This window comes from Pithys albifrons, chromosome 3, assembly GCF_047495875.1.
Source record: "Pithys albifrons albifrons isolate INPA30051 chromosome 3, PitAlb_v1, whole genome shotgun sequence".
Lineage (NCBI taxonomy): Eukaryota > Metazoa > Chordata > Aves > Passeriformes > Thamnophilidae > Pithys > Pithys albifrons.
Window position 1 is genome coordinate 89549648 of NC_092460.1, and position 27222 is coordinate 89576869.

Sequence of the window (27222 nt, forward strand, 5' to 3'; positions counted from 1 at the left end):
GCCCGGGCCGAGCCGGGCCGGGCCGCTTATGACGCCGCACGCGGGCGCCACCGCCCCGGAAGCGGCTGTGGCGGCCCGGCCGGGCCCAGGCGCGGCCATGGCGCTGGTGCGGGGCCCCGCCGCGCTCGGGCAGCGCTCGGCCGTGACCAGGCCGCTCTCCGCCGGTGCGTACCGCACACCGCGCACTGCACCGCACACCCCGCACCGCCGGGGCCGCGCCGCTCACCGCGCTCCGCTTCGTGCCGGCCCTGGCGCTCGTTCCGCGCCGCGCGGGAGCAACAAGTGCGGGGTCGCGGCCGCAGGGAGGGCCCGGAACGGGGCGGAGGGCCCCAGCTCAGCGCGGCTGTTGTCTCAGGAGCGGCGGGGCCGTGCCTGGGGCCCCGCACACGTGCGGCCCGCAGACAGCCCTGCCCGGGGCTGAGGCGCCGGGTGGCTCGGCCTGGGCTCCGTGTCCGCAGAGCCTGCGGGGGGTTCGGCCATCTGCGGCCTGGCGGGATCCGTAGCCGTGTGGGATTCAGTGCTGCGATGGGCTTCGGTCGGGTTTCTTTTTTTTTTTTTTTTTTTTTTGTTTAAAGGTAAACTACGGAAGGTGAAGTTGCTTTTATGTTTTTGCTTGTAGCGTCAGTACTCTGTCAAGTGGAACCTGTGGGAAGATGGTTTGAAGCGTTTATTAAGAGGAGAAACATAAATGTTTCTGCCTCTTTCCAGGAGCTAGAAGATGAGAAGGAACTCTCTGAGGAGTCAGGGGATGAAGAATTGCAGCTTGAAGAATTCCCTATGTTAAAGACTCTTGACCCAAAGGACTGGAAGGTATTCAGCTGATACAGATTAGTGTCAACTCTGTTTGCCCATTAAAATTTCCTGCTATTCTCATTGCTGAAGATCCTCTTCTTCCTCCCCTCCCACCCCCATCTGAATTGGTTTGTGGCCCTTAGCATTATATCTGCTTTGTGAAGTCAAACACATCAGGGTAAGATTCTTACTCCTGAACTGCTGCTTTTATTTTACTGCCTGAAAGTGTTAGAAGTGTCTCTTCTCCCCATCACCACCTCCCTTACTCTGGAGATACATTAGCACTCTTAATATTAAAGACAGCAATTCAATTTTCCAATAGTTGAACTTTTTTGTGCTTCAATACAATTTGGATTAAGCTACTTGAATTTCTGCAACAGTGGCTTAATGTATTGATATTTATTTATTCAACAGTTATGGCATTTACGACAGTTCTGCCTACAGCCTTTTCCCAATATTTGTTGAGTGGAAAGAATTCTCCCTCTTAAGAGGTGGAGAGGAAAACTGGTTTTCTGCATGTGTTGTGGCATTTGAGGTTGTGTTTATTGGGGTTTGTGTTTTTTTCTCTCAGAATCAAGACCATTATGCAGTTCTTGGGCTCGGGAATATCCGATACAGGGCTACTCAGAAACAAATCAAAGCAGCTCGTAAGTACCTTCCCTTCATAAGCATAACTCTTTTTTCAGATGTACACAACTGTTTTCCATGTGCAAATACCTGCATGTCATGAACAAGCTTTTTGCTGTTTCACAGGCCTAAAAATGCCTCCTCATAATTCACAACATGATGCACGAGCACCTGCAGGGCCTTGGGTGGGGGCATTTTGTGGTGCTTGCATGCGAAGGAACATGTTGGCCTTCAGAACCTTGTTCTCTGGAACACAGCCTGCTTGACTTTGCAAGAAGGATGCAGGTGTTCAGTGGAGGAAGATTTAAAAGCACTGTGAAGGTTGTTCAGTCACCTTTTTGAGACAGGCTGATGGTGTGTGATTTACCTTGTGAACAGTTGTCTGTCTGACTGTGCTGGTGTGAGCAGAGTTGCTGTGCCCAGACACTGCCCAGGGACAGTGTGGGAAATGAGTGAATTCCCAGCTCCCACAGGACATGGTGCTGGCTCCTGCGTGTGCTAGTTGGCAGCACCACTGTGGAGCTGTGCTGGGGTGTGAGGATAAGCAAAGGTTTTTGAGTTAGGAAAGGTTCTGAGGCTGCAGGCAGTCTCTGAGGCCTTGTAGGTGGTACCTTTTAGTATAGAGATGTGAACACTGAGAAACTTAATTAGTTCTGTGAGAAAAAACAGCAAGCTGGCAAAAACAAACTGAGATAAGGAGGTTTGGAGAGAAGCTATCCATGAGAAAGGAATGTTGAAGAGATAAATTTCTCATGGAAGAGAGAACATCTGGGCAGAAAGTGACATCCAGTTAGAAGCTGTAATAAGGTTTATAGACACTGTGATACAACCTATAGAACTTGGCTATGGCTGGGATTTGACAATACATGTTGTGTAATTTGGAGTTAGAGTGTATTTTCTTTCTTGCTTGCCTTTTATTTTTCTTTCTTCATGGAGTGATTTAATAAAGTATTTCATGTGTGACACCTGTGAGCTGTCCCCCTCTTTGGCCACCACTATTTAAAGCCACTGGTGACACAGAGCCACACCTGCTCTGGGGAAGATCAGTGGGCTCACTCATCAGCATCAACCAGAGCCTTTCTAGGGCCCTAACAGCACTCAGGGTTACATGGTGCTGCAGAGGTGGAGTCTTTCTCACTGGTGTACAGTGTGCTTTCCTGTTTTTCGGAAGGATTCTGATTTGCCTCTCGGAAGGCAGATGGCTGTAACTGCATGGCATCTTCTCTGTGGTACTTTGTAGCGAGCCAGGAAGGTGTGATGTGTGTTGTATGACAATATGGCAAGATCTTTTGGCAAAGAAGTCAGTTTAAAATCTGGCTTTACCTCTTAAACATTTAAAACAACCTTGGTAGCACCTTCAGTAGATACTCTGTGTGTGCCAGTTGTGTCTTGGGGTTCGAGGCCACATAGAGGGAGAATCTGGCCCAAAGTCTCCTGTGTGTGCTTAATGTTACCCATGACTAACTGCAGCACTTCACAGGCTTGTGGCTGTACTTCCCTTACTTCATCTTGGATTGTGCTCAGGAAAGGAATAGAATACAATTTGTATATTATCTGAACTACTTGGCTTTTCATTAGAAATAACAACTAAAATTATGTTAATTATTTTTATTTATTTTTTCAGTTTTGAAGCCAGTTGTGTACACTCGCAGTTGCTGAAGCACCTTGCTATGCATGATATTAGAATAAGTCCCAGAGAATCAGTACTTCTTCAGGTGTTTAGGTGGAATAGTTTCTGAGTTGAGATTATTTTATGTCTCAGCAAAAATGAAATAATTTTAGTTCTGATGATAGCATGAAGTCAAAGAAAATTCATTAACATGTATTTGTTTTCTTCCAGATCTGAGGGTTTGGTTTTTAATTTTTATTTAAGTATGCAATTAGAGAAACGTCAATTGGATGTATTGTATTACTTTGCCTTTTGAAATGTTAGTGATGAAGCATTTCTAAATGTAATGCATTTATTTGGTAGATAAATCCATGGTTCTGAAACATCATCCAGACAAGCGAAAAGCTGCAGGGGAACAGATAGGAGAAGGTGACAATGATTATTTTACATGCATAACTAAAGGTAAGCAGATGATCTCTCTTGTTAAATATTCTCTCAATCTGCTGGATAATCAGAAACATTTGTTGTGCTTTATTAGGCTTTTAAGGAATTGTCAATGACTAAAAAGCCAGAGAAGGTCTTTTTCCATTTTAGAAAACTGTCTCAATAGATGGATGTTGCATTAATATAACTTCCCTCTGGGCAGAACCAGAATGGGAATGTAACACAGATGTTTGGCTGCTGTGCCAGTTGGTGGCAAAATGTGGCACTTGGAGCAGCACACACAGAGATGCACCACAGGAGGTGGCCCCAAACCTGGGATAAACTGGGATGTCATGGAGTAATTCCCTTGAGTCATCAACAGCAGCTGGGAAGTCTGTGTTCTAATGTGCCTGCTCTGACAGCAGAACATGTGTTGATGTGACCAGGATGTCAGTTTTGTCATCTGCTCATTTTTGCCCACAGATGAGAGAGTGAACTCAACTGAGTGACATTTCCCTCTGGCCTGCAGTGCTGGGCTTGGCAGTGCTGGGTTCATGGTTGGTGATCTCGAGGGTCTCTTCCAGCCTTAATGATTCTGTGACCCAGAACACCACTGCTGGCCTATTCCAAAACCACAGGGACTGTTCTAAGTGTGTGACTTACGTCTCTAGCAATGTTTTGGAACTTGGCTTTTTTGTTTATTTCAAACAAGTTATTTTCACTCAATAAGGTTAAAGCAGGAGGAATTCTTGGAATTTGTGTTTCTAAACTTTTGTCTCTGAATGTCTTCTTACAGTATTGGTTAGTGTGAGATGTTAGACAAACTAATGTTGTTTTCAGCTTCCTTTAGAATTTTCAAAAGGAAAAACAATTGCCAAAGGAAATTTGTTTTCTGTAGTTGTAGTCCTGCCAGAAACTGAGATACCTGTAGTGAGAACCTGCACCTGAATTGAGGAGTATGCTCTGTGTTCTCCATGCACAGAGCAAAGTATCAGAGAATCACAGAATCTTCCTTCTTAACTGCTTACAATCCAAGTTTAAGCATGAACAGAAAGGAAAGTACAAAGTAGTGAGGAAGAGGAGTTATGTTGCCAGACAGCACTTTGGAGGAAGGACATGCAATAGTAGGAAAGGGAGGCATGAAGCAGGAGGAAGCAGTAATGGAACAAGGAGAAGAAACTTGGAAAGGCAGGAGTACGTAGGTGGGATTCAGAAGTGGATCTGACAAAGGAATGAGTGGGGGATGCAGAGCTGGGAGAACTGAGTATGTGGGAGTACAACTGGGGGTCTGTGTGGAAGGGGCATCTCTTAATGGAAGAGTAACCAATGGATGTGCACAGAACTTCTTGCATCAGTAAATGGCATGAGGGTTACTGAGGCTCCTGGCATTCCATGCAGAGGATAACAGGTCATTTAGAGTACAGGCAGAGGGAAGTCCCTTCCCAGAAGGGAAAGGCAGACTGGCAGGCAGCAGCTCATTAGTGGTCACTTCCATTCCTTCCTGTCTCCATTAACATGTGCAGTGAGATCAGTTTACACAAGTGCAGAGCACCAGGGTCTCCTCCAGCCTGCCACCTCCTGGATCCAGCCTTCATAGTGCAGTGTTCCCTGCCCAGGGATGCAGACACAGGAGGCCATGAATAATCACATGATTTTGACGACTTTCCACTCTTACTGAGAAATAGTTGTCATTGTAGAACTGACAGACAAAGTAACTCCACACTTCCTTGAGAAAAAATGAAGAGTTTGCTGAAGCTACAGTGTGTGTGATTTCTGGGATATTAGATTAGTAATGTGATGCTCCCCAACTTTAGGCCTGTAAGAACAGGAAAACTGGGAGTGTGTGTGTGTTTGGTCCAGCAGCTGTGTGGTGTCTTATATCCTTTCCAAGTCTCAGGAGAACTTCATAATGAGCTGCAAAAACTCCAATGAATGGCTCAGTTTCTTGCCAGTTCTGACATCATATTAACTGAGGGACTCTTTTTTCTCTGTGCTTTAGTGGACCATTTTGTCAATTTATCTTCAAGGATCTGGTGCTGGATAAAAGCCTGAAGATATCATTCCCAAACTCCCAGTGCCTGAATCAAATTTACTGCTACAAAAGTATTTTAGATGTTACATGTTTTGTTACATCTGAGTGGTTAAATGTGTTCACATTTTCCTCCTACTTAGTTTAACAGGAATAGACAGCAATGCTATTTGGTGACACTGAAATAATTAAATATCAAGCTGTAGAGAATAATAGATCAAAGGCAGATCTGACAGCATCTTTTTAAACATTTAGAACTTTATATCTGGTAACTTTTTTTCAGCTTATGAAATATTATCTGATCCTGTGAAACGACGAGCATTTAACAGCATAGATCCTACTTTTGATAACTCTGTACCTTCCAAAAGTGAAGCAAAAGAAAACTTCTTTGAAGTTTTCTCACCAGTTTTTGAAAGAAATGCCAGGTAAGCTATGCCAGACTGCCTCTGCTGTTGCTGGAGAATCAGCATTGCAAACTCTTCTGACACTGTGTTTGTAACAAGAAATGTATGTATTTGCTAGAAATGTAATAAAATACTACAATTCTTTTTTTAATTTTAAAATAATTTGAACTGTCACTGGTGACATTGAGTTTGACCCATGAGATTTAAAAAAAAGTCTGTTCTCAGCCTTTGTTATCTGCTGTCCTTTTTATACAACACATTGTTTCATCTTAAAATTACTTACAATACCAAGGGCTTGTATGCTGCTGACTAGAAACTACTTTTTTGTGAGTTTTTTATGAGGGTGAGACATTAACAGAAGACAGTAGTTATGTTCACAGTTTAGGTGGTTAAAAGAGAAGATAAATGTAACTCTCAGTATTTTGGTTGTTCTCTCTTAGGGTGTGTTGACTTTTTTTCCTGCATTTGATTCATGGTTGACAATTAACTGGTATTAAGGCTGACACCACAGAAGCCTGTTTCACCTTCTGCCTTAGTGAAAAAAGTGCTTCATTGCTTAAAGCACTTTACAAGATTTTGAACAATTTTTATTTAAAGTAGTTTTATTGAATCCTTTATCAAGTATTCCAGAGATTCAGACCTGAATCTCTGGTTGTCAGATGACCTTTTCCCTTCTCTGCTTGGAAATGGATACTTTGTCATGGAACAACAAGTTCTAGAGCCTATGAAAGATTTCCCTCAGGAAAAAATGCAGTGGAGGCAGAGTATGCATTACTCCCTTGTGCTCCATTAGAATGTGTGGGAGACTTCCTGTACCCTTCCACAGAGCATCTTTTGTCCACTTTCTGTAAGCTTCTCTCCCAGAAGAATGTGTGTGAATTGAGTATCTGTGCAGACAGCTTGTGCTCCATCAGGTGTCCTTGTAGGCAGAGGGCAGGAGGCACTCAGGCAGGAGGTTGCTTTTCTGAGGGAAGTCCCCAAAAAATGCCCAGTCTGGAGGATGCTTAGAAGGAACTCTACTGTTCTCCTCCTTTCTGGTGCCCCTCTGTGCTGGTGGGAAGGAGCCTCCAGTTTGGTATTTTGATTTTGTATTTAATACATGCTGTGTTGTGAAGTAAGATTAAACATACTATATCTTTAATATATCCATTTCTTTTCAGGTGGTCAAATAAGAAAAATGTACCTAAACTCGGGGACATGAACTCATCATTTGAAGAGGTAGATGCATTCTATTCCTTTTGGTAAGTTAGCTGATGCCTTTGTTTGTTTCTGTTCACAGTGTTAGGATGTGTGATACAAAGGGCTTGCAGACCCTGTTGGCTGTGGGCTGTTCTGACCTGGTAATGTCATGGAATTACCCCACAGCCATTTGTGCCTCCCACAGAGTGAGCTGGCTTCCTCCTGGCTAGTCCTTCCATGCTGTAAATTCATGGTTGCAGTGGTAGTTTCTGAGCACAGTGGCTGTGAACTGAGCTGACCCACAGTCAGGCTCCTCTCCCCTAACTTTTGCTTTCAGTGGAGATGTCTTAGGTGTTTCAGCTTCCCTGGAAAAGGAGGTGTGTCTAGTCCAATGAAGTCAGTAGTGTTTATGGCTTGACTTTCCTGCTACATGCAAGTGCTTACATGAAGATTAAATGAATTTCTCTCTGAACTCTACACTGCACTGCATCTCCACTGCCTGTGACAGGAGCTTAGACATGTAGACATTTAGAGTTAGCAAGACTGGCCCCATCCTGAAGTAAACTGTCCCACAGCACAGATAGTATAAATCATTACCTTCAATAACATCTTGTGTTTCAGGTTAATGGAATCACTGTAGGTGCAGAGTAATGGTAATTATGTGTTATAAATTGTAAACAGCAATATAGTTGCCTACAAAATATAATAGTAAAAAAGGTAGATGATTTCTAATAGATTTGCTGGTTTTTCATCCACTTTTTCCCCTTAAATTTACTCTAGGTATAATTTTGATTCATGGAGAGAGTTTTCCTATTTAGATGAAGAGGAAAAAGAAAAAGCAGAATGGTATGTAAGTAAAAAGAAATTTGACAGGAGACTGAGAGATTGGTTACAGCAGGATTTTCCAACTTTGTCTTAGACTGTAAGTCACAGGAAGAAAGGTAGCCAAGCTAAGTCTGAATTCCACTCTCCCAGCTTAGGAGTCAGTCAAGGCCTTGAACTGCACTGACCATGGGCTTCTCTCATACTTGTGTCACTGCAGTCGTTCTTGCTTGCCTCAGAGGTGTGTCTGGGGTGCTTTGAAATGTGTGTTCTTTTCAGTTCACACCTGCAGTTCCAGCTAGTCCCAAGCATAGGCTGAACCTGGAGCCAGAACAGAGTAGATGAGTAAGCAGCTATCATTTCTTTCTTACTCTTTAACTTGTGCTGAGAAAATGATGCTTTATAGAACTTGGAGAAATGAGTTCTGATGGCTTGATGTTAACAAAAGCTGTGTATTTCCTGATGTAGTGATAGTTGCTGAGTTACTCAGAAAATCCGTTCTATTTTTATCCTTTCCACAGTTCTAAACAGAGTGTTGAAGTTGGAGCACCAAATCATTTAGTCTAACACACATTTCACAGGATGCAACCTGTCACTTAGTCATCCTTGTGTAACCTTAGCTTGCCTTGTATGAACTTTTCTTCCAAGTTTGGATAGAAATCAGTTTTTATTTGGATTCAGTGGTTCACTTTGTGCTATAAACTGCCTTCTTTAGCTGTAGCTAGCCATTCATTTCTCTTCTCTTGGGCCTCTTCCTGCTGTTAAATTTTCTGAGCCTCACTGGACCCACTGTTCTCTCTCCTGTGAAGATTCTGTGAAGGCAGTGTAATCAGTTCCATATCACTTGTTTTTGTGATAAATCACACAGTTGGATCACTGGCCTCCTCGTTGGAAGGGTCTTGAATTATTTACATAGCTCTTTTTTTCTGCTCATTCCTGTCATTAGTGTCCTTTTTTAAAGACAGATGGTACCTAGTCTGCTGTTGAGATGGCCATGGTTCTTGTTACCCCTTCTTACCAAAGGTGATGTTGTTCATGTTTAAGTTTCAATCTACTCATAGTAATCTCCTACTCTGTTTTGGGGATTGTTTTCTTTGTTCTGAGGTATGGAATCACAGAATGGTTTGAGTTGGAAGGGACTCCAAAGACCATGTAGCTCCAGCCTCCCTGCCCCCTGTATTTTTGGTATGGTTGTATGGATGAGTCTGCAGACCCCCACGAAAAAATTGCCTCTTTCTTGACAGCACTGACAAATATTTTCAATTGTTAATGTATTTAACCTGAGCTGTGCTCCACTACAGTGAATCTGGCATGGCCTTACCAGAGTGTCACAGTCCTTCATGGAAAGTGTTGTTTCTGTGCAGATGGATTTACTTGACGTGACCCATAATCTCTAAAATGAGATAATTGGCTTGCTTGTATTGTTACCCTTTAATTAAACATTATACCAGCATTTCTGTTGTTTTGCTCAGGTTTAATGTTAGGGAAGCAATTCCCTGCAATGACAGATAAGCAGCTTGGTTTGTCGGGTTTATGTAACTATATAAACACTTAGTTACATAGTTACATTTTCAAATGAACTTGGGGCCTGGAACTTCATTTTTTGAAGTCTGTTTTTGAAGTATTCACAGAAGAGCATCTGTGTGGGGGAAACTCTTCAAAGTTTGTTGATTTTCTAACCGTGGCAGTGTTAGGCATTAGCACTGAACTGTGCTTTCCCTTCTAGTCGAGATGAAAGGAGGTGGATTGAAAAGCAGAACAGAGCTGCCAGAGCATTGAGAAAAAAAGAAGAAATGAACAGAATCAGGACTCTTGTTGGTGAGCACACAAACTGCTGGTTTTTAAAGAGAAATTTTTTAACTAATAGTGGGAATCTCCTGTTTCTCTTCTATACATGCTGCTTCCTTTCTTCCACCAGACAATGCATACAGCTGTGATCCCAGAATAAAGAAATTTAAGGAGGAAGAAAAGGCAAAGAAGGAAGCAGAGAAGAAAGCAAAGGTAGAAGCAAAACGAAAAGAACAGGAGGCAAAAGAAAAAGTAAGTGAACAGCTTTATTTGGTTTGAAAACCCTGGTTTGTTCACATCTGATCCACTGCTTCAGCTCCAGATGTGCCGGAAGGTTACTGTTGGAAACACACTGAGGTTCAAAGATGTGCTGTCTTTGCCTGTGCAGCAGGCAGTGCAAGACTGACAGCCTTGTGAGAACAAGACAAAAACAAGGAATGCAGATCTGAAAAAAAAACCTTCTAAAACTGAATTCTGTTGTGGCACACACCTCTGGGTTTGAGGAAGGTGTTAAGTTCTGTGGCCTACTTTTAATTTTCATCAGATGGACACGGCTGCTTGCCTTGTGCGTATAGAGTGGGAATGGTTGGTATGAAACACTTCAATGCAGCATATCTGATTCATTGAAAGTACAGGAATGAAAGGGAACTGTAGGATGGTAAAAAGTAACTTAAAAGACAACGCTGGAACACTGCAAAATACTGTGTTTATAGGGTGCTGGACCACTGCATTTTTCCAAGCTTATATTCCTTAGGCAGGCATAGGAAATTTCACTCAGTTTTATATCTTCATTGTAGATGAGGTGAGAATGTATAACCTGGGGGTCCTCACAGAGAGTACTCGAATTAATTCTTACTGGTATATGTTTTATGGTCTCCCTTCAAAATTCTTGGAAAACCAAACATTAAAGTATTGATGCATTTTAAAACAAACTCCCCCAAAACAAACAAACAAACAAAACTCTACCCAAACCAAAACTAATACATTTTAATATTGGATGACTGAATGCCATTAACAGTGTGCCTTTGTTGAGGGTATTTTTTACTTGGTTTTTTTTTCCCTTTTGATTGCAGCAAAGACAAGCAGAATTAGAAGCAGCACGGTTAGCAAAAGAAAAGGAGGAAGAAGAAGTTAGGCAGCAAGCACTAGTAGCAAAAAAGGAAAAAGAGATACAGAAGAAAGCAATCAAGAAAGAAAGGCAAAAACTGAGAACCACATGCAAGGTATTTAACTACTATTGTAATGAAATACAGTTATATCAGTGAAATTACTATGTTTGCTTAGATAAGACTGTATCACATTCTTGGTTGTTCTTAGGGCTGGAGATGGGTATGGAAAGGGGGTTTACTGAAAACCAGTGCTAAAACACAAACTTAAATGGTTTTGAGTTACAAGTAAAGCTGACCAACTAGGTCCAAACACAGCAGTGGCTGAAGGATGCTGTGTGTTATAGGAACAGGACAATAAAGTTCAAGAACTTTGTAGAACGTGTATTTCTGCTTCCAGAACTGGAATTACTTTTCTGATAATGAGGCAGATTGTGTTAAAATGATGGAGGAGGTGGAAAAGCTTTGTGATCGTCTTGAGCTAGCAAGGTAAGTCTTCCTGCTGCTGCCTTCTGCTCGTTTTGATACCCATCTTTCTACTAGCTCTCCGTTGTAACTTAATAATTTATTTTTAGTCTGCAATGCTTGAATGAAGCACTTACATCCACAACAAGGGAAGGAGGAAAGGCGGCTGTAGTAAAACAGGTAATTATGCTGAGTGTCAAAGCAAAGTAACAGAATAATTTGTGCAATCAGCGTGACTGAATTGAAGGAAGGTACAATCCTGCTTGCTAAACACAGAGACTCAAGGCTGAGATCTCAGGCACCACGATCTCTGCTCCATTTTATGTAATGCAGTTTGAGGCTGGGGAAATTAGTCCACTTGTATGGTATTCAGAAATGGCAGAAGAATTTCATTTTGCCCAAAAATGTGAAGCAGACCTCGAGGGAAGGACAGTCTTCACCTGTAATGTTATGCAAGAAAAATCCTAGTCTAGTGTCCCTGACCTGGGGCTAGATCCACAAAAAGCCTTAAGTGCTGCAGGCTGTAGGCACTGGAAGGGCCAGTGGGTTGGATACCAAACAGTGGGAAAAGCAACATACTTACAATCAAGATGTACAAAACTCAGCAAGGATCTGCCTAAATTTTTCAGCAGAGAAAAGCTGTTTGGACTAATAAGGCTGAAACTACATCCAGCAGAAAGAGTAAGTTGCTTTGTCTCATCCACTGTGACTTCAGAGCTGTGAACTTTCTTTCCTGGTGGGGATCATTATCTGCCCCCATTGCAGGGTCATGTTTACTCCTCATACAACTGAAAACTCAAATCCCTCTTGCTCTGCTGGGGACTGAATCCAATCTCCCATTCTTTGGGACAGTCTTCCAAACACAGGACAGTCCCCTTTCGGTCTGTTAAAACTATTGCATTTCTGCATTAATAAAAATTATCTACCACATAACTTTCCTTTTGCCAGAAGGATTTTGAGACAGACAGCAAGAAACCTATTTTGGGTGTCCTGCCAACAGGCATCAGGGCACAGCTTCTTTAATATTGCCCAGACTGAACTGGGCCTGCTCAGAAGCAGGTAATTAAAATGTGTCACACCACAGTCTCCAGATGTGATTACAGGTCACAAAGATGTGCAGTGGGTAACTTAAATTCTGCTGAACTGCTTGCTAACAAACTACACATGGCCATCTAACCCTGAGTAAACTCTTAGCATTAACTGCAACAACCCAGATTTGAGTTACTAACTTGGTCCAACTGTAGTAAGCCTCTAGGCTTAGAAAGCAGTTAGGGTGGAAGATTGGGGAATCAGTGTATTCAACATGGATGTTCAACTGCCCTCGCTAGTCACTTCAGGCTCTTAATACTTTTTGTGGATCTGTATGTCAGGTGTTAGCCTGGACATTAACACTAGGTTCAGAAATTTTACTTTAATTCTGGGAGTTTTCATTTCATTTTTTACAGAACTTCTTATCTGGGATGGCCAAATTTATGTATGGGATGGAGGGAAGTATTACTGGAGCAGAAAAGCACCTCCATTTCCTTAGGTAAAATATACAGCACAGAAACTATGCAAAATTCCAGGCTCAAAACAATTCCAGAGAGGGGTTTGTGTCACTGTGAAATGTAAAGATTCAGTAAATAAATAAATAATGCTTATTTACAATCCTTAGATAGAAGAAATAAATGAACAAATAAGGCGAGAGAAAGAAGAGGCAGAAGCTCGTATGCGCCAAGCAACAAAGAGTTCAGAAAAGTCAACCACTGGTGGTGGAGGGGGAAGCAAAAATTGGCCAGAAGATGACTTGCAGTTGTTAATTAAAGCTGTGAACCTCTTTCCAGCAGGGACTAACTCAAGGTACTTCTCAGAATTGTTGCTAAAATCCCTACTAACAATTTTTTAATTAAATAACAAGCATAATACAACTTATTTTCTGACCATCTTAAGTATGTCAGTATAGGGACTCCCTAAATTTCCTCCTCTTCTTAACTCAGCCATTTCTTTTCCCTTAGTATCATGCTTTATGTGTCACTGGAGTTGGTTCTGGCTCTGTATCTTGTTTCTCCCAGACCTGGGCCTTGTTCTGTTGCCAGGATGGTGCTGAGGTGCATGATATTTGCACAGGGCTCCCTGCAGGGGGGCTCCAGTGGCTAAAGCACAGAACAAAACTGGAACAGGGACTGAGATGCAGCTGGGTAGGAGTGTGAGTGTCTGAGCTACTTCAAGTAGCTCCCCAATGAATGTGAGGCTGGTTTCTCCCCTACATAGGAGGAAAGCATCCAGAGAGACGAGTTAGGTGCACCAGCTTTCCTTAAGGGAGAGCTGGGGGAAGGGGAAAAGCTTGGGATTTACAGAGAGCATCACTGGCAACCAGCTTACTGATAAGCATCAAGAACAGGACCATGCCTTAAATCCTGTTCTTTGCCAGGAATGAAATGCCTTCTTCCATTTGGGATTCACAGATTTGAGGCCTCCATTGCAAGACTTGGAGGCTTACTTAAAAAAAAAAGCTGCCTGGAGATGATGTGTTTCTGCAGCTCAGCAGTCAGGGCTCTCTGAGAGTGCAGGCCTTGACATGATCCTCCTGTCTGATCAGGTGGAAATATCACTTTCCATTTTCTAAGAATGCACTAGGAATAATTTTGGGGCCAGGGCTGTTCTAGCTCTCTCCTGCTTAAGCCCCTTTAGCTGATGTTTAGGCATCCTGGGGAGCAGTAGACACAGGATTGGTAACTTCTCAGCCCTTCAGTGCAGCCTGCAGTATTTAATGCCAGAGGTGTTCAGGGAATTCAGGAAAGCAACAGCTGAACACAGTTTTGAGGATTAGAGGTTTGCACTCACATTCTCCACCATCCTTTTTCTGTATTGAGAGCTAAAGTTCACCCACACTGACTGACTTCTTCAGTTGGTAACTGAAAGCTTTCCAGAATAGCTACCCTGATATGGTATATGTATATAAGTATGATCAAACTTAAGATTTGATATAAAATGTATACAGGAGCTTGACCATAACTTGTATGAAGATAATCTATTATGTAATACGCTGGTTTACCCTTTCTCTTCTTGCAACAGGTGGGAAGTTATTGCCAATTACATGAACTTGCACTCTACTGCTGGAATAAAACGAACAGCAAAAGATGTCATCAATAAAGCAAAGAGCCTCCAAAAGCTTGGTATTTGTATTACTTTATTTTTGCTATAAGATGTTCTCCATGCTTCTGTACAGCTGGGGGTTTAACAGCTTTGTGTTTCTGAGAAATCCTGTATATCCCCAAAAGAAATGCAGTTCAGATGGGAGATTTAGGGGAGCATTTATGTCAGTGTTTTCAGTTCCTGTGTAAGTCACCACCTTGTGAACAGTCTTACTGTAGCTGGATGCTCAGATGTCTGTGGGCCACATGCATTGCCGGGGCTCAGGTAGAACAATGGGCCTATGGAAAGGCTCACTACAAAGGAAGGCATCCAAAATAAATGGAATTTATAAAGCTCCAGAGATACTTTAAAAACACCAGAGTAAGACACCTAAACTAACATGACTCATTTCCTCTTTGAAAAGGAATAATCATAAAATGAATAAATGAAGCCTAGAGAGCTCTGGAATAAGGTCTTAAGGAAATCATCTATTTCACTACAGAACAAAAAAAAAAACCCAAACAAAACAAACAAACAAAAAAAAAAAACCCCACACAGCTTTCAAGAGGCTTCTCCATTCCAAACCACATACCTGAACAAGTAGGACCTCTGACACACTCGTACCCTGGGTAATATGTGAGTTTTGTGCCACAGCCCTTAAGAATAATCCTTGATTTCACTCAAGTTGCAGATGCAGGCTTAGGATTATGTGCAACAAGTATTCCTCTGAGTAATATAAAGCAGGATAGTGGCTGGAGAGCCTTACACTTTGAGTAAAGTTTACTGGACTCTGAAATATTTTTCTTTTTTATCTGCCAGCTTCTTTACCATCATTTTAAAGTAGGTAGGAATTGGTTTTTTTGATTATGTGATTATTGTAAACTAATGTTCTACTACACAATGTTTTTATTTTTACACCTGGCTTTAATTTTGTTGCAATTCAATGTCTGTTATTCCTAGACCCTCATCAAAAAGATGACATAAACAAGAAAGCATTTGATAAATTTAAAAAGGAACACAGTGTGGTGCCTCAGATGGACAGTGCTGCCCCCTCGGAACGATTTGAAGGTAAAGCTGAAAAGGGAGCCCCTCCTGCAGACTTGTCCCCTGTGCCTCTTAGAAAGAAAGTAACACAGTCTCAAGACTTGCTCAGTAGATAGCAAGTAAGTGATGGAGGCTCTGTTGCTGGATTTCAAGGTTTCTGGTACACACTCCACCTAAACAGTGACAATTTGAAATGCTTCCTTCGGATGCAACAGGTTAAGTGGTGCTGAGACCACCCCTGCCCTCAGAGGGTGCTGCACTTTCAAGGAAGAGCAAGCCTGAGGGGATACACTGGAGATACAGGATCATCCTACAGCTAATGTTTGGTCTCCTCTGAAACCCCAAACACTTTCATCAAGTTTTCCAGACACTTGGAGAAGGCTGTTGTTTCCTTAGTGTTCCTTGCTGAAATGCAAGAGGAAAGCTGTGTTGCTGCCCTAATGCTGTGGCTTCAGAGACCAGCCACAAAAGTTAACACCCATCTGACAACAAAGGGTGCTACCTTCCAACTTCCCCGTGTTTTATTTAAAGATCCCAAGGGCACTTGTTCAGTCAGTTTCAGGGTTGGTTGTTTTTTGGGAGTTTGCAAAACTGCACAGATTTTAAATCAACTAAATAGATTATACAATATTTTCTTAGACTTATCTCATAGACTCTTCTCACTAAGTATGTTTTTGTCATTTTGCATTTAAAAACAGGATCACCTTTAGATTCATCCCCTTGGACTACAGAAGAACAAAAACTTTTAGAACAAGCACTGAAGACTTACCCAGTAAATACTCCTGAAAGATGGGAGAAAATAGCAGCAGCTGTTCCAGGCCGGTCAAAAAAGGACTGCATGAAGCGATACAAGGTAAGGTACCTCACCTCTCCTAGGACTGTCATTAGCCCAGGTCCTGAGAGAATCCTTGCTTTTCACTGTTGCACTGCCTACCAGAGATGGTATCTGACAGCAGCAAACTGATACAGCCTTATGGAGAAACTTTTTATTTTTGGTATCTCAACCCCAAAAGAGTTGTAAGGACTAAATGTTCCTTGGCAAAAGTAGTGGCTCAGGAAATCTGTCTTACAATTTGACACAAAGCTTTTGTATACAGTAAAGTCTTATCCCTGTCCTCCTGCAGATAAAGTTCCTGCAACAGGGGAGGTACATGAGCATTGACCTTCCATCAACTGATTTGTTTCCAAGGAAAATTACTTCACAGTATTAAGCTGTGTGTAGATTTCTCACTATCTTGAGAGCTAGAGTGTATCACAGTGAACAGATGTAGGATTCAAAACTAGCATTGTTAACCTGTTACACATTTAATTAAGTTGGTTTGGTTTTTTTTAACTCTCCAGGAACTCGTTGAAATGGTCAAGGCAAAGAAAGCTGCTCAAGAACAAGTGGTGAATGCAACTAAAGTCAAGAAATGACTCTTACTGACAATCTTTTGTTTTATAATAAAAATGCAAATACTGTACATGTTTCCATTACTTTCTTCAGTATACAGATACACAGGAGTGGCTGGTTCTTGGGTTTTAATCTTCTCAAATACAACTCAAAAGCTTGAAACGGGTGTAGCTGTTTGGTGAGGTGGGGATTTTTTTGTTGTTTTGGTTGGGGGATTTTTTTATTGGTTTTGTTTTTTTAAAGCTCAAATATACTGAAAGTCCTTGTTATTCACTACTCACGAAGCCAAGACATGCCACTGCAGATTTTGCTGTATTCTGGAAGTTGTTCAATTGGACCTGGAAGTTAAAGAAAGTTGTCCATGCCACATGTTCAGCTGATAGGGATTGGTCTGGAGGGGTTATGGGAGGGGAGGGAAATTTATACCACATACCAACAGCAGCAACTGCAGGATGCTTCTCATAGATGTACTTCATGCAGATTTCTCTAATAGTCTGGACATCAATAGCCTACAAGGGGTAGAAGAGACGTCTTTGTTACAATCTGTAAAACTGTGATCTTAATTTTGTGTAATCCAGGGGAACAGGCAACAAAACACTTGAATGTTTTCTCAGGTGGAAACATTTTCTCACCCAGGAACAGTCCAAATTCTCTAGTGTTACTTTCTGTAGCAATTCATTTTCACAATGGCCCAATTTAAAAGTTTCGACGTGAGTGCCACTTACATCAATTCTTGCCTCAAGTTCTGGAATTGGGATTCGGCGCTTGTAACACAGCATTTGTCTTCCAATGTCTTCACAGATTGGTGTGGACCCTAAAATAAGGGTATGCTTTAGTTATCAGCCCACAACTCCACACCACAAAGAATAAAAAGCTCTCATAAGTCTCACCATCAAGCTGTAGCAACATATTTGTCTTGAGAAGATTTTTCGCTCGAGCTACTTCATTTTCTGTAACACTTGTGCAAAGTCTTATCCTGAAAAATGGTTGAAATACAAAGGTGTTAAATAACAGGAGCCTGTAGCACACAAGATTGCCTGTGATAAAGTGCAGAGATATCCCTGCACCTACCAGGCCCTCCTGTTCCATAGACAGAGCTGGTAGGAGAGTCTGGCATGGAACTAAGGGGTAGGATGCAAAGCAGCAACATAAGAGTTTGGGTTTTGGAAGCATGCCCATATACCCAAGAGCAAGTTTTTCCCCTTGGAAGAGCTGTATTCTGTTTTATTAACTGTGTATTTAGAGCCAACTGTACTTGTTATGTTGAGAATGGACACTGCTAAGAAAATAGGAAGCAACCAAGCAATCAGAAGTAATTAGCTAAAGGCAACCCATCTCTTCCTGGCTCTTTTGATGAGAAAATGATTTGCTACTCTACATAAGGAACATTTTGTGGGACAGGGGGTTGCATTAAATATCTTAACACTTGATTCTTGTCCCAGGAATTGTTCTCTGGTGCTAAGCTGCAGTAAATGGACAGCAAAAGTCTTTTTTCTGCATGGGTTGTTAAAGAGATCTCATAAAATAATGGTATATGAGAAGTGATTTTGTCATAAGAGAAACCCCTAACTTTCAAGATTTCTTTCAACTTGTTTCAACTTCATCCACACTTTAAATCAGTGCTCTCACATAGCATATGTCTGTTTCTAATCACATCTGCAGTTCAAGTTTTACAGTTGCACCTGTGGACATTCTTCAATACAGATTTACACCTTAGGTGAATATTATCTAGAATCCTAAGTTTCAAAATTCTGTATGTAGCAGCTCAAAATTCCCAATGAGATGTACTTGTACAAGTAATGCTGTTATACAAACTAGAGTGACCAGGCATTTTTCCAGGGCAGAGAAAGAAAACAAACCCTAAATCTTAAGCTATTCTCTCCAAGTAAGGGTGCCAGAAACTGGCTGCTGGGACTCTGCATTGCGTGCCAAAGTTTAGAATCTGATGCATTTGGGTTTTTCCAGAGTAGCCCAAGCAGAGAAACAAAAATATTTTCTTTAAATTATTTATATCTTTTTAATTTGTATTCCTCACTGGAAACGATCTTTTTAGAGAAACAATTGTTAGCTTACCATTCTCTCTGAACAAAGTGCACCATGTCCTGAATAGTAGATGGCTCACAGACCATATAGAGCCCCCACAGCCCAGTGTCAGTATAGCAGGTGTTGAAGGACTGGAAACTGTGACACAGGTTACCATGGCAGGCAATCTGAGCAAGTTTACTGGATAAATTCTGCTGAGGCAAAAGAAGAAGTTATTATTTTATGTAGCTTTTTGGAAGCTTACTGTTCACCTCCCTATTTTCATTTAATGACAGAACATGCAGTACTACCACAGGCTCCAGCAGAAGCTACAACATGAATTATCACAACTCCTCATCCCAGCTCTTCATCACAGCAGTTCCTTTCTTTGTAGTCTCACATTTCGAAGTAACAGCCCAGATTTCAGCCAAAATCATAATTCTGCTTAGGTTCAAGAAAGGGTCAGTTGCTGATACCCACAGGTTCTGATGACACACAGGCATAAAACATCCTACTTTCCATCAGAGACTGGCAGATCTCCAGTCACCTCTGTTTGGGTGGTTAAGAACCATTTCCTAAGATTTCCCTACATCTTGGATAATAAATTCTCTCAGGCACACAACTGGATGCCCTCACCTGTCCTGGCAGTATCCCAGTCAGGGAGATCTCACCAGCCCACACCACTAAAGAGCAGGAAGGTGCTTGCAGGTTCACTCACCACACCTCCTCCAAAGGAACGATCCCAGTTACCGATCAGAGTATTGGCGACCATGAGTGGGATGGTATCTGGGTCTGACCAGCCAGCTGCTTCCACAGCGATCGCCAGGTGTGCCAGGGGCATCTTGTCATCCCGGATCCGAATCTGTGGAACATGAGAGCAGCTGTAGTACCACCTGCACACAGTCAGGTATATGGGAAGTTAAAGAGCAGAAGACAGACATTTCCATTACAGCTGGATTATAAAGCATGCATACAGAGAACCAAAAATTAAAGCATATGAAACTTAATTTAACATCAGCCTTAACTACTCTTCCCTGGGGCAATTTCAGAGCACTTTGCCAACATACAGAGTGAGGGCATTACAAGTGATTTTTCTGCTACCAGCAGCAAGGAAATCTGACAATTTTGAAAAAATCTGAATAGAGATGGGAACAGAACAAGAATGCCTCAGTTATCTGCCACATCCTTTAAATGAGCAATTCTCAACGAGTGGAAATGCTCCAACACCATAGTCAAGGGGATAAAAGGAAAGTAGCAGCAGGTATATGGGACTTACTCCTTCAGGAAGTCCCGAAACACAGAAAGTGGTGGCAGTGAGGCTTGTCCAAGAAAGGACCAAAAGTACTACTTTGGAAAGCAGCTACTCCATTGCCCTCAGTGGGACGAGAAACCTTTACACATGCTGAGTCTGTGGCAGAACAGCCCTCTCTCTTCAGCAGAAAGCAGGTGTCAGGGGATGCAAGGGCCAGCTCAAAAAGCCACCCAACACTTACCTCACTGCCTGTGAAGCTACAGGGTGGCAGGGGTGGCAATCCTCCTTCTGGGGCAGATGGCAAGTTACCAAAATGGCTCTTGGCTAGGTCAAGCAGCTCATCATGACAGACTCCTGAACAAAGGTATTTCACATGTTTCGTGATGTTACTCTGTAACCAGCTCATTTAAACTGCTGCACAGTTTAAAGACTCAACCAAGCAGTAATTTATTGTGTCCCTGCTTTAATAGCTCACTTTTGCCTTCCTCACACCTCCCTATTACACAGAGCAAGATCGTCATGATTCCCCCTCCTTAATTCTAACAGCCTTCTGTTAAATCTGCATCAAGTGAAGCTGTTTGCTCTGTTTCAAGCCTCAGTGTTACTACTTTCTCTCTGCATTGCTTGCTATTCCCTTTTCCACACTGAACCCCTTCTAGGACCCTCTTTTCCTGCCCACATGGAAGAATCATTTTGGCCTCCAATTCACTTCCTGTTACTCATTTAAGGTTTCTGGAATATTACCGAGAGGGAAAGGGAACAATTACTCCAAGGGTATGAAGGCACAAAGCACACAAGGCTAACAATGAACTTCCAGGACCTACTGAACAATAGGTAATTCATCATGTTGTTCCCAGAGCCTTAGGCCATGGCTTCAATCATAGTTTCACATGATCCGGGGTGAATATCCCATACTAACCTCCAGCAGCAGCCAGGACCATTCTGGGTCCTTTGTAATGTGTTGTTATGTACTCCACCAAGTCATTCCGATTTATGGATCTAGAAACAGGAAAGGAGACATCATTACTGTGTCAGTAAAGTTCACTAGAGTAAAATGAGATAAGTCTATAGAACAACTCAGTATCAAACTAATTAAAAGTTCTGCCAGTGCACAGAACAGAGAAGCAGAAAGCTAAAATAAGGGTGACTTCTTAAAAAGGAAATAGGAACTTGATACATTTTGCCTTTCAAAGCTCTTCTATCTTCCTGAGGAGCGAGAATTACAACTCAGTCAGGTGGAGACAGGGTGCACTAACGATGTTCCTTTGAAAACAGCACATTTGGCAGCCTCCTGGTCTGCACTGGTCTAAACAAATGCTGAAAGAGCAGTGCAAACACAGTTGGGCTTACAGGCATGCCTAACACGTGACCCTCCGGAAAAAGGAGCATTTCCAATCTTGTGTCAGATACACTTTTAACAAACAGGAGAAAAATATGGCAAAAAACAAAGACATAGAGGACATCTGCAGTTCACATACCCTTTGATGCCTGCATACAGGGAAATTAAGGCAAGAGGGGAATCCTTCCTACAGTTGTATCCAGTACAATTTCAGCTGTAAAAATGGAAACTGATGCTGTCCCCTGTGTTTTCAGATTAGCCTTTTCAATATGTAAAAGTTACTACACAATAAATAAGAGACACAAATTTGGACATACTTGATGTTTTCAGTGGGTCCTAAAATTGTCCGTCCCAGGGCTGTCTTCTGATAGGCTGTGGCATGAAGGTAGTCAAAGACAACTTCTTGCAAGTTGGTTTCAACCTCTTGCATCTCCCGAAGGATAACTCCTCGCTCACGCTCAATCTCTGCTTCTCCCAGGGTGCTGTTCTGAATTATGTCAGCAAGAATTTCCACAGCTAATTGAAAATACAGATGGAGATGGAAAGAGTATTTTCAGACCACCAGAAAAATCTGGTTCCAAAATTGAAGCCTACCCCAACAAAGACCAAGTGCTAGTATAAGACTTGTAAGGGGACAAAAGACTTGCTCTGCAGGAAGGGAGAAGTCCAAAAGGTATCTTCTTTTTGGACTCTGAAGAGAAAAATGTTTCAAGTATCAGCTTCACTGCCAGTTCCTTTCCAAATCTGTATTCTCACATTCCTGTGAAGTCCAGGAAAGGACTTTTTACCCAGGAAGGAAGGAACTGTAAAACTGCAAAAGCAATATTCTGTGTCATGTCACTGGCAGCTGGATAAGCACTTTGTTCTTTGCTGCTTTCCTGATGAATGAGAGCAATTACCTCTTGGTAAGTCTTTTGCAAAAGCCTTGGCATAATACACAGTTTGTTCCCTGGAGGTGTACGCGTTCAGGTGAGCTCCCATGTTCTCAATCTCTAGTTCAAGGTCTAACTGAGACCTCTTTTTGGTTCCCTGAAATAGAACAGTAAGTAAATCAAATGAGACCCTTCAATTCATCTACCCATCTTTACTACTTTTTGTCTGGAAAAGTCAAGATCAAGAGAAAGAAAAAGTCTTCTGGAAATAAAACTGGCATACTAATGTCTTCAAGCTTAAAAGTTAAATATAAATCCTACTATGCTCCCAAATGAAAATAAAAAGGTACTAGGAGGGTGACTGTGTATTTCTAAGACTGTATATTATAAGAAGGTAAAAATTAATTAAAACTAGAACTGTGTAATCTGTAGTTGTGTAACAACTACACAGAACTAGGACTTCAATTTCTTTTTCTAATGGAAACCAAGGTCTTAGTCACCCATATATTTTTTCTGATTTCAATTTGGAAAATTTATTTATACAATTCCAGCAAAGTTCTTATCATTGATCTTTGATGATAAATAACTTAAAAATCCTTTGTAAATGTCTACATAATATTCATACTCACCTTGAAAGCCATATGCTCAAGGAAGTGAGCAGTCCCATTGTTCTTCTCATTTTCATACCTGCTTCCAGCATCAATCCAAAGTCCAACCTCAACAGAGAAAAAAGTCATTTTACCACCTAAAAGCTTTACTGTTTTAATGTGTGAAAACCACATTTAGATTTTCAAGACATTTTTAAATGGCTTTTTCCTTAAACAGAACAGGTTTTCAAGAAAAGGAAAATTTCAATCTTCACAAAAAACTCTAATCACAAATCTACAAAAGCCTCTAAGAGTTCTATTTCCTATCTTAAGTTGTAGAAACATTGAAATGCAAATGCAATTTAGTTTCACAGGGAAATGAACACACATGAGGAGATATGAAAAAACCTTTCCTTTCCAAGTTACTTACTGTGCATGTTGAGAGTCCAGAGTCTTCAGAAGCTACTTGCATGCCATTTTCCAAAGGACTCACCCTAGTTTCAGGAACATTTAAGATTACTTCTGTTGCTGCTTTGGAAGCTCTGAGCCTGCTTGTTCCAACATGCACACTCTGGAAGAAAAGTCATTAGACATTAAGTTATATCTGAGGATTCTCTTCTGAAAAATGTATTCCTGAACTTAAACGTTGCGTTTGTGGATCTTTTTTAAAGAATGTACTTAAAAGGAAAAATATTCAGGACTACTATTCACCACTACTTCACACAGGGATGCACTAACCTGAATCCAAAAAAACCCCAAGGATAACTAAAACTGAGGAGGATGCATCTGCTGCCCTCCAATCTGACAGAGAAGCCTGTTACCAACATCAGACAGCCGCCTCAGGAGCCACCTTGTTCCCCAGCTCTGCCAGCAAGAGCCTAAAGGACCTTTACCATCTGGAATTCTAACCTGGGTACCTGCTTTCTAAAGTGAAGGGAGTACAGCCCAAGGACCTGTGTCCAGGACTGCAAATCAGTCACCCATTGGTCAGAGACTGTGAAATTGCCACATCTGAAACAATCCCTTGGCAGTCAAAGCACATTAAATCAGAGTGGGGTAGAAAAGAAGGGAGTATGTAGGTTAAAAAGGTTTGTTGCACTTTCTCAACATCAAGAAATGCAGGTATGTATCCCTAACACAAACTTCAAGCAATCAGCTATTTCAAAAACTATTATTTTAAATGCATCAAACAAAGATTTCCCTCCCCAGTTAATTGCCTTAAGCATGAAAGTACAAAATCCAGCTCTCTCCCATTATCTACCAACAGGTGAGATCTCTCCAAACTCACGTATTTCAGAATTATAGCACAATTCATGGTTGAAGGGACCCTCTGAAGGTCTCTAGTTCAACTTCCTGCTCCAAGCAGGATCAGCTATGAGGTCAGACCATTTTGCTCAGGGCTTTTTGCATCTGGGTATTGAAAAGCTCCCAGGACAGTGAATAACTGCACAGCTCTGTGGGCTGCCTGCTCCACTGCTTGGCTGCCTCATGGGGAAGAAGTTTCCACCTATCCAGTTTTTCCTCTGTTGTTTCAGCTTATGCTCATTGCCCCTCATTCTGCAAATGGCCCTGGTTTGGTCTTCCTGACAACCTTCTCATGGCCACTGGCACAGGTCCTTGTCACAGCTCCTCCCACAGCTCCAGCTGAAGCCGTGTCTCCTCCAGGATGAATGTGCCCCAGACGCTCCTCACAGGGCACATGTTCCAGCCCAGTTCATCTCCCTGCACACACTCCAGTTGAGTAACTGCTCCCTGCACTGAGGAGTCCAAACCCGGCTGCCACACACAGACCTCCTACCAAGTGCAAACCAATCACTTTCTCTGATCCCCTTAGGCCGCTCCCGCATGTGCATCCCACGGGGGCCGCTGCCATCCCGCCTGTCCATTCCATGGCTCTTCCATCCCGCCTGTCCACCCCAGGCCGCTGCCATCCCGCCTGTCCATTCCATGGCTCTTCCATCCCACCTGTCCACCCCAGGCCGCTGCCATCCCGCCTGTCCATCCCATGGCTCTTCCATCCCGCCTGTCCACCCCAGGCCGCTGCCATCCCGCCCTGCCGCCGCACACACCGACCGCCCCCGCGGCTGTCACTCCCAGCCTGGGCTGATGCAAGGGGCTTTGGCATTACATGGAAAGAAAAATCTGTTTGGAAACTTCCCCCTCTCCTGTTTCTAGAAGGAAAAGCTTAGGCTTCAAACTGGGACAACGGGGAGAATCACAGAAATCGACAGAAAGGGAGGGCTCCGGGACCGGGACCTCCACCGTCCCACGGCAGGGAAGGAGGGTTTAAGCGTCCCGCTGTGGCGGGAACGGGCATCAGCGGCAAACCCGGGATTTGCGGCCCGGACTCGTCCCGTCGGGAGCGACCCGGCTCGGCTCGGCCCTGCCCGGCCTGGTGGGACTACAACTCCCGCCGCTCACCGCGACTACAAACCCCACCGTGCACCGCCGCCCGGCCTCCAGCCCCCGAGCCCTTGGGCGCCAGCCCGAGCACAGCGCCCAGAGCTGCCCGCGCCGCTCCCCGGTCCCCGGTCCCCGCTGCCTCACCCGCTGCGCCGCGCCAGGCGCTCCCCGCAGGCGGCCGGGCCAGGGCAGCAGCAGCCCTCGTGCCACGCAGCGCGCCGCACACGCGGCCATGTTGGCGTGCGGCGGGGACGCGCAGGGGCGGGGCCGGCGGGGGCGCGCGGGGGCGGGGCCGGCGGGGACGCGCAGGGGCGGGGCCGGCGGGGACGCGCAAGGGCGGGGCTGGCGGGGGCGCGCGGGGGCGGGGCCGGCGGGGGCGCGCGGGGGCGGGGCCGGCGGGGGCGCGCGGGGGCGGGGCAAGCCCGGCCCCCTTGGCAGGGGGCGCAGCGCAAGGGTATCAGTGCGGTATTCCCGGGAATTGGGAGTCAGCCAATGGCCCGCGTTGGGAGCGACCCGCCAGAAACATCAAGTGCAGCTCCCAGGCCCTGCACAGGTCAGTCCCACCATGGGCCTGAGAGCATTGTCCGACTGCCCGTCGAGCTTTGGCAGGCTTGGGGCTCGGTCACAGAATATGCTGACCTAGAAGGGACCCACAAGGATCATCCAGTCCAGCTCCTGGCCCTGCACAGAATCACCCCAAAGAGTCACGCCATGCGCCTGAGAGAACTGTCCAAACGCTTCCGAGCTCTGTCAGGTTTGGTACTGTGGCCACTTCTTTGCGGTTCCAGTGCATAACCACACTCTGGGGGAAGAACCTTTTTCTCATATCCAACCTAAACCTCCCGTGACACAACTTCAGACCATTCCTGTGGGTTCTGTCGCTGCTCACCACAGAGCAGAGATCAGTGCCTGCCCCTCCTCTTCCCCTCACAAGGAAGTTGTAACTGCAGTGAGGTCTCCCCTCAGTCTCCTCCAGGCTGAACACACCAAGTGTCCTCAGCCGCTCCTCACACACTTCCCCTCAGGGCCCTTCACCATCTCCTTTGTCCTTCTTTGGACACTCTCTAACAGCATAATATGTTTCTCAAATCATGGTGCCCAAAACTGCCCGAATATTGCAGGTGAGGCCACCCCAGCGCAGAGCAGAGCGGGACAATCCCCTCCCTCTCCCGGCTGGCGATGCTGTGCCTGATGCCCCAGGACAGGGTTGGTCCCCCTGGCTGCCAGGACACTGACATTCAACTGGCCATCAACCAGGACCACCAGGTCCCTTTCCATGGCACTAACTCTGGTTCAGGAAAGCCATTTTCCTGCCGGTAGCCCGTTCTGGCCAGTCTCAGGAGTCACTCTGAGCCACCCTCTTTGCTGGGCCCTTTGGGCATCGCTGGCTCGGGGCGCTGCCCTTCCTGTGGGACAGACACACCCAGGTCGAGGAAATCCCAACGCTGAAACTGTAACCTGAAGTCTTGTTCTAAGAAGTGCAGTGTAGCAGACAGACTCGTTATGGACAGAAAGGCTTCATCCACACCAGGAAATTCAGTGCTCTGCAGAGCCCAGCCGGCAATGAATTCCATCAGCTCCAAACGCAGGACTGTGCAAACTGCTTGGAATGGTCTCTCCCCGGCTGCCAGAGGCTGGGAAGGGCTTGTGGGAATGGCACTTGACAAGAGCCAAATTTGGGCTGGGAAAAGTTCTGACAATGTAGGAAGCACTGCTCTTGGTTTTGACATACTGTTTAAAATTTCCCCCCCTACACTCTCCCCCCTTCCCCTCCCCGGGAATTAGGAGCTTTTGAAATTATAGAAACATTATGGAAAACTAGGGTGAAATTGTATTATTTGTCCTGCACTGACACAATAGAAAGAAATAAAATACAACCTAAAGAACTCTGTACTGCGTATGCTGGGGGGAGGCACTGTTTCTGGGCACTGTTTTCCTAACCCTGAACTCCC

At 43.8% G+C, this 27222-nt stretch overlaps 2 protein-coding genes across 5 annotated transcripts; one reads left to right on the forward strand and one right to left on the reverse strand.

The window, feature by feature from the left end:
- Positions 1 to 53: 53 nt before the first annotated feature.
- Positions 54 to 16865, forward strand: DNAJC2 (DnaJ heat shock protein family (Hsp40) member C2). Of its 3 annotated transcripts, none has more exons than XM_071552678.1 (17): positions 54 to 164; positions 620 to 810; positions 1364 to 1439; positions 3392 to 3490; positions 5764 to 5905; positions 7045 to 7125; positions 7844 to 7909; positions 9612 to 9703; positions 9804 to 9925; positions 10747 to 10896; positions 11180 to 11268; positions 11355 to 11424; positions 12899 to 13083; positions 14299 to 14399; positions 15319 to 15426; positions 16101 to 16255; positions 16744 to 16865. In XM_071552678.1, the coding sequence occupies exons 1-17, from the start codon at positions 98 to 100 to the stop codon at positions 16816 to 16818; spliced, it is 1869 nt and encodes a 622-aa protein (XP_071408779.1). In that variant the 5' UTR covers positions 54 to 97; the 3' UTR covers positions 16819 to 16865. The 3 variants fall into 3 exon arrangements, with proteins under 3 accessions (XP_071408779.1, XP_071408778.1, XP_071408781.1); XM_071552680.1 differs by having other exon boundaries at positions 75 to 164; positions 709 to 810; XM_071552677.1 differs by having other exon boundaries at positions 16101 to 16865.
- Positions 16374 to 25543, reverse strand: PMPCB (peptidase, mitochondrial processing subunit beta). Of its 2 annotated transcripts, none has more exons than XM_071552682.1 (13): positions 25415 to 25543; positions 23298 to 23438; positions 22910 to 22996; positions 22308 to 22437; positions 21726 to 21924; positions 20989 to 21068; positions 20311 to 20423; positions 19536 to 19679; positions 18869 to 19029; positions 17686 to 17771; positions 17521 to 17609; positions 17229 to 17304; positions 16374 to 17133 (listed from the first exon to the last, which is right to left on the reverse strand). In XM_071552682.1, the coding sequence occupies exons 1-13, from the start codon at positions 25502 to 25504 to the stop codon at positions 17069 to 17071; spliced, it is 1461 nt and encodes a 486-aa protein (XP_071408783.1). In that variant the 5' UTR covers positions 25505 to 25543; the 3' UTR covers positions 16374 to 17068. The 2 variants fall into 2 exon arrangements, with proteins under 2 accessions (XP_071408783.1, XP_071408782.1); XM_071552681.1 differs by having other exon boundaries at positions 18869 to 19032.
- Between the last annotated feature and the right edge of the window lie 1679 nt (positions 25544 to 27222).

Bases quoted from the DNA above. Each gene is read 5' to 3' on its own strand.
- DNAJC2 (XM_071552677.1), top strand. From the start codon at position 98: ATGGCGCTGGTGCGGGGCCCCGCCGCGCTCGGGCAGCGCTCGGCCGTG. The intron at 1,440-3,391 runs GTAAGTACCTTC...TTTATTTGGTAG, and splicing joins GAAACAAATCAAAGCAGCTC to ATAAATCCATGGTTCTGAAA. The intron at 15,427-16,100 runs GTAAAGCTGAAA...ATTTAAAAACAG, and splicing joins CCCCTCGGAACGATTTGAAG to GATCACCTTTAGATTCATCC.
- PMPCB (XM_071552681.1), bottom strand. From the start codon at position 25,504: ATGGCCGCGTGTGCGGCGCGCTGCGTGGCACGAGGGCTGCTGCTGCCC. The intron at 19,680-20,310 runs GTAAGTGTTGGG...CATGTTCCACAG, and splicing joins GTAGCTTCACAGGCAGTGAG to ATTCGGATCCGGGATGACAA. The intron at 19,033-19,535 runs GTGAGTGAACCT...CTTTTGCCTCAG, and splicing joins GTTCCTTTGGAGGAGGTGTG to CAGAATTTATCCAGTAAACT.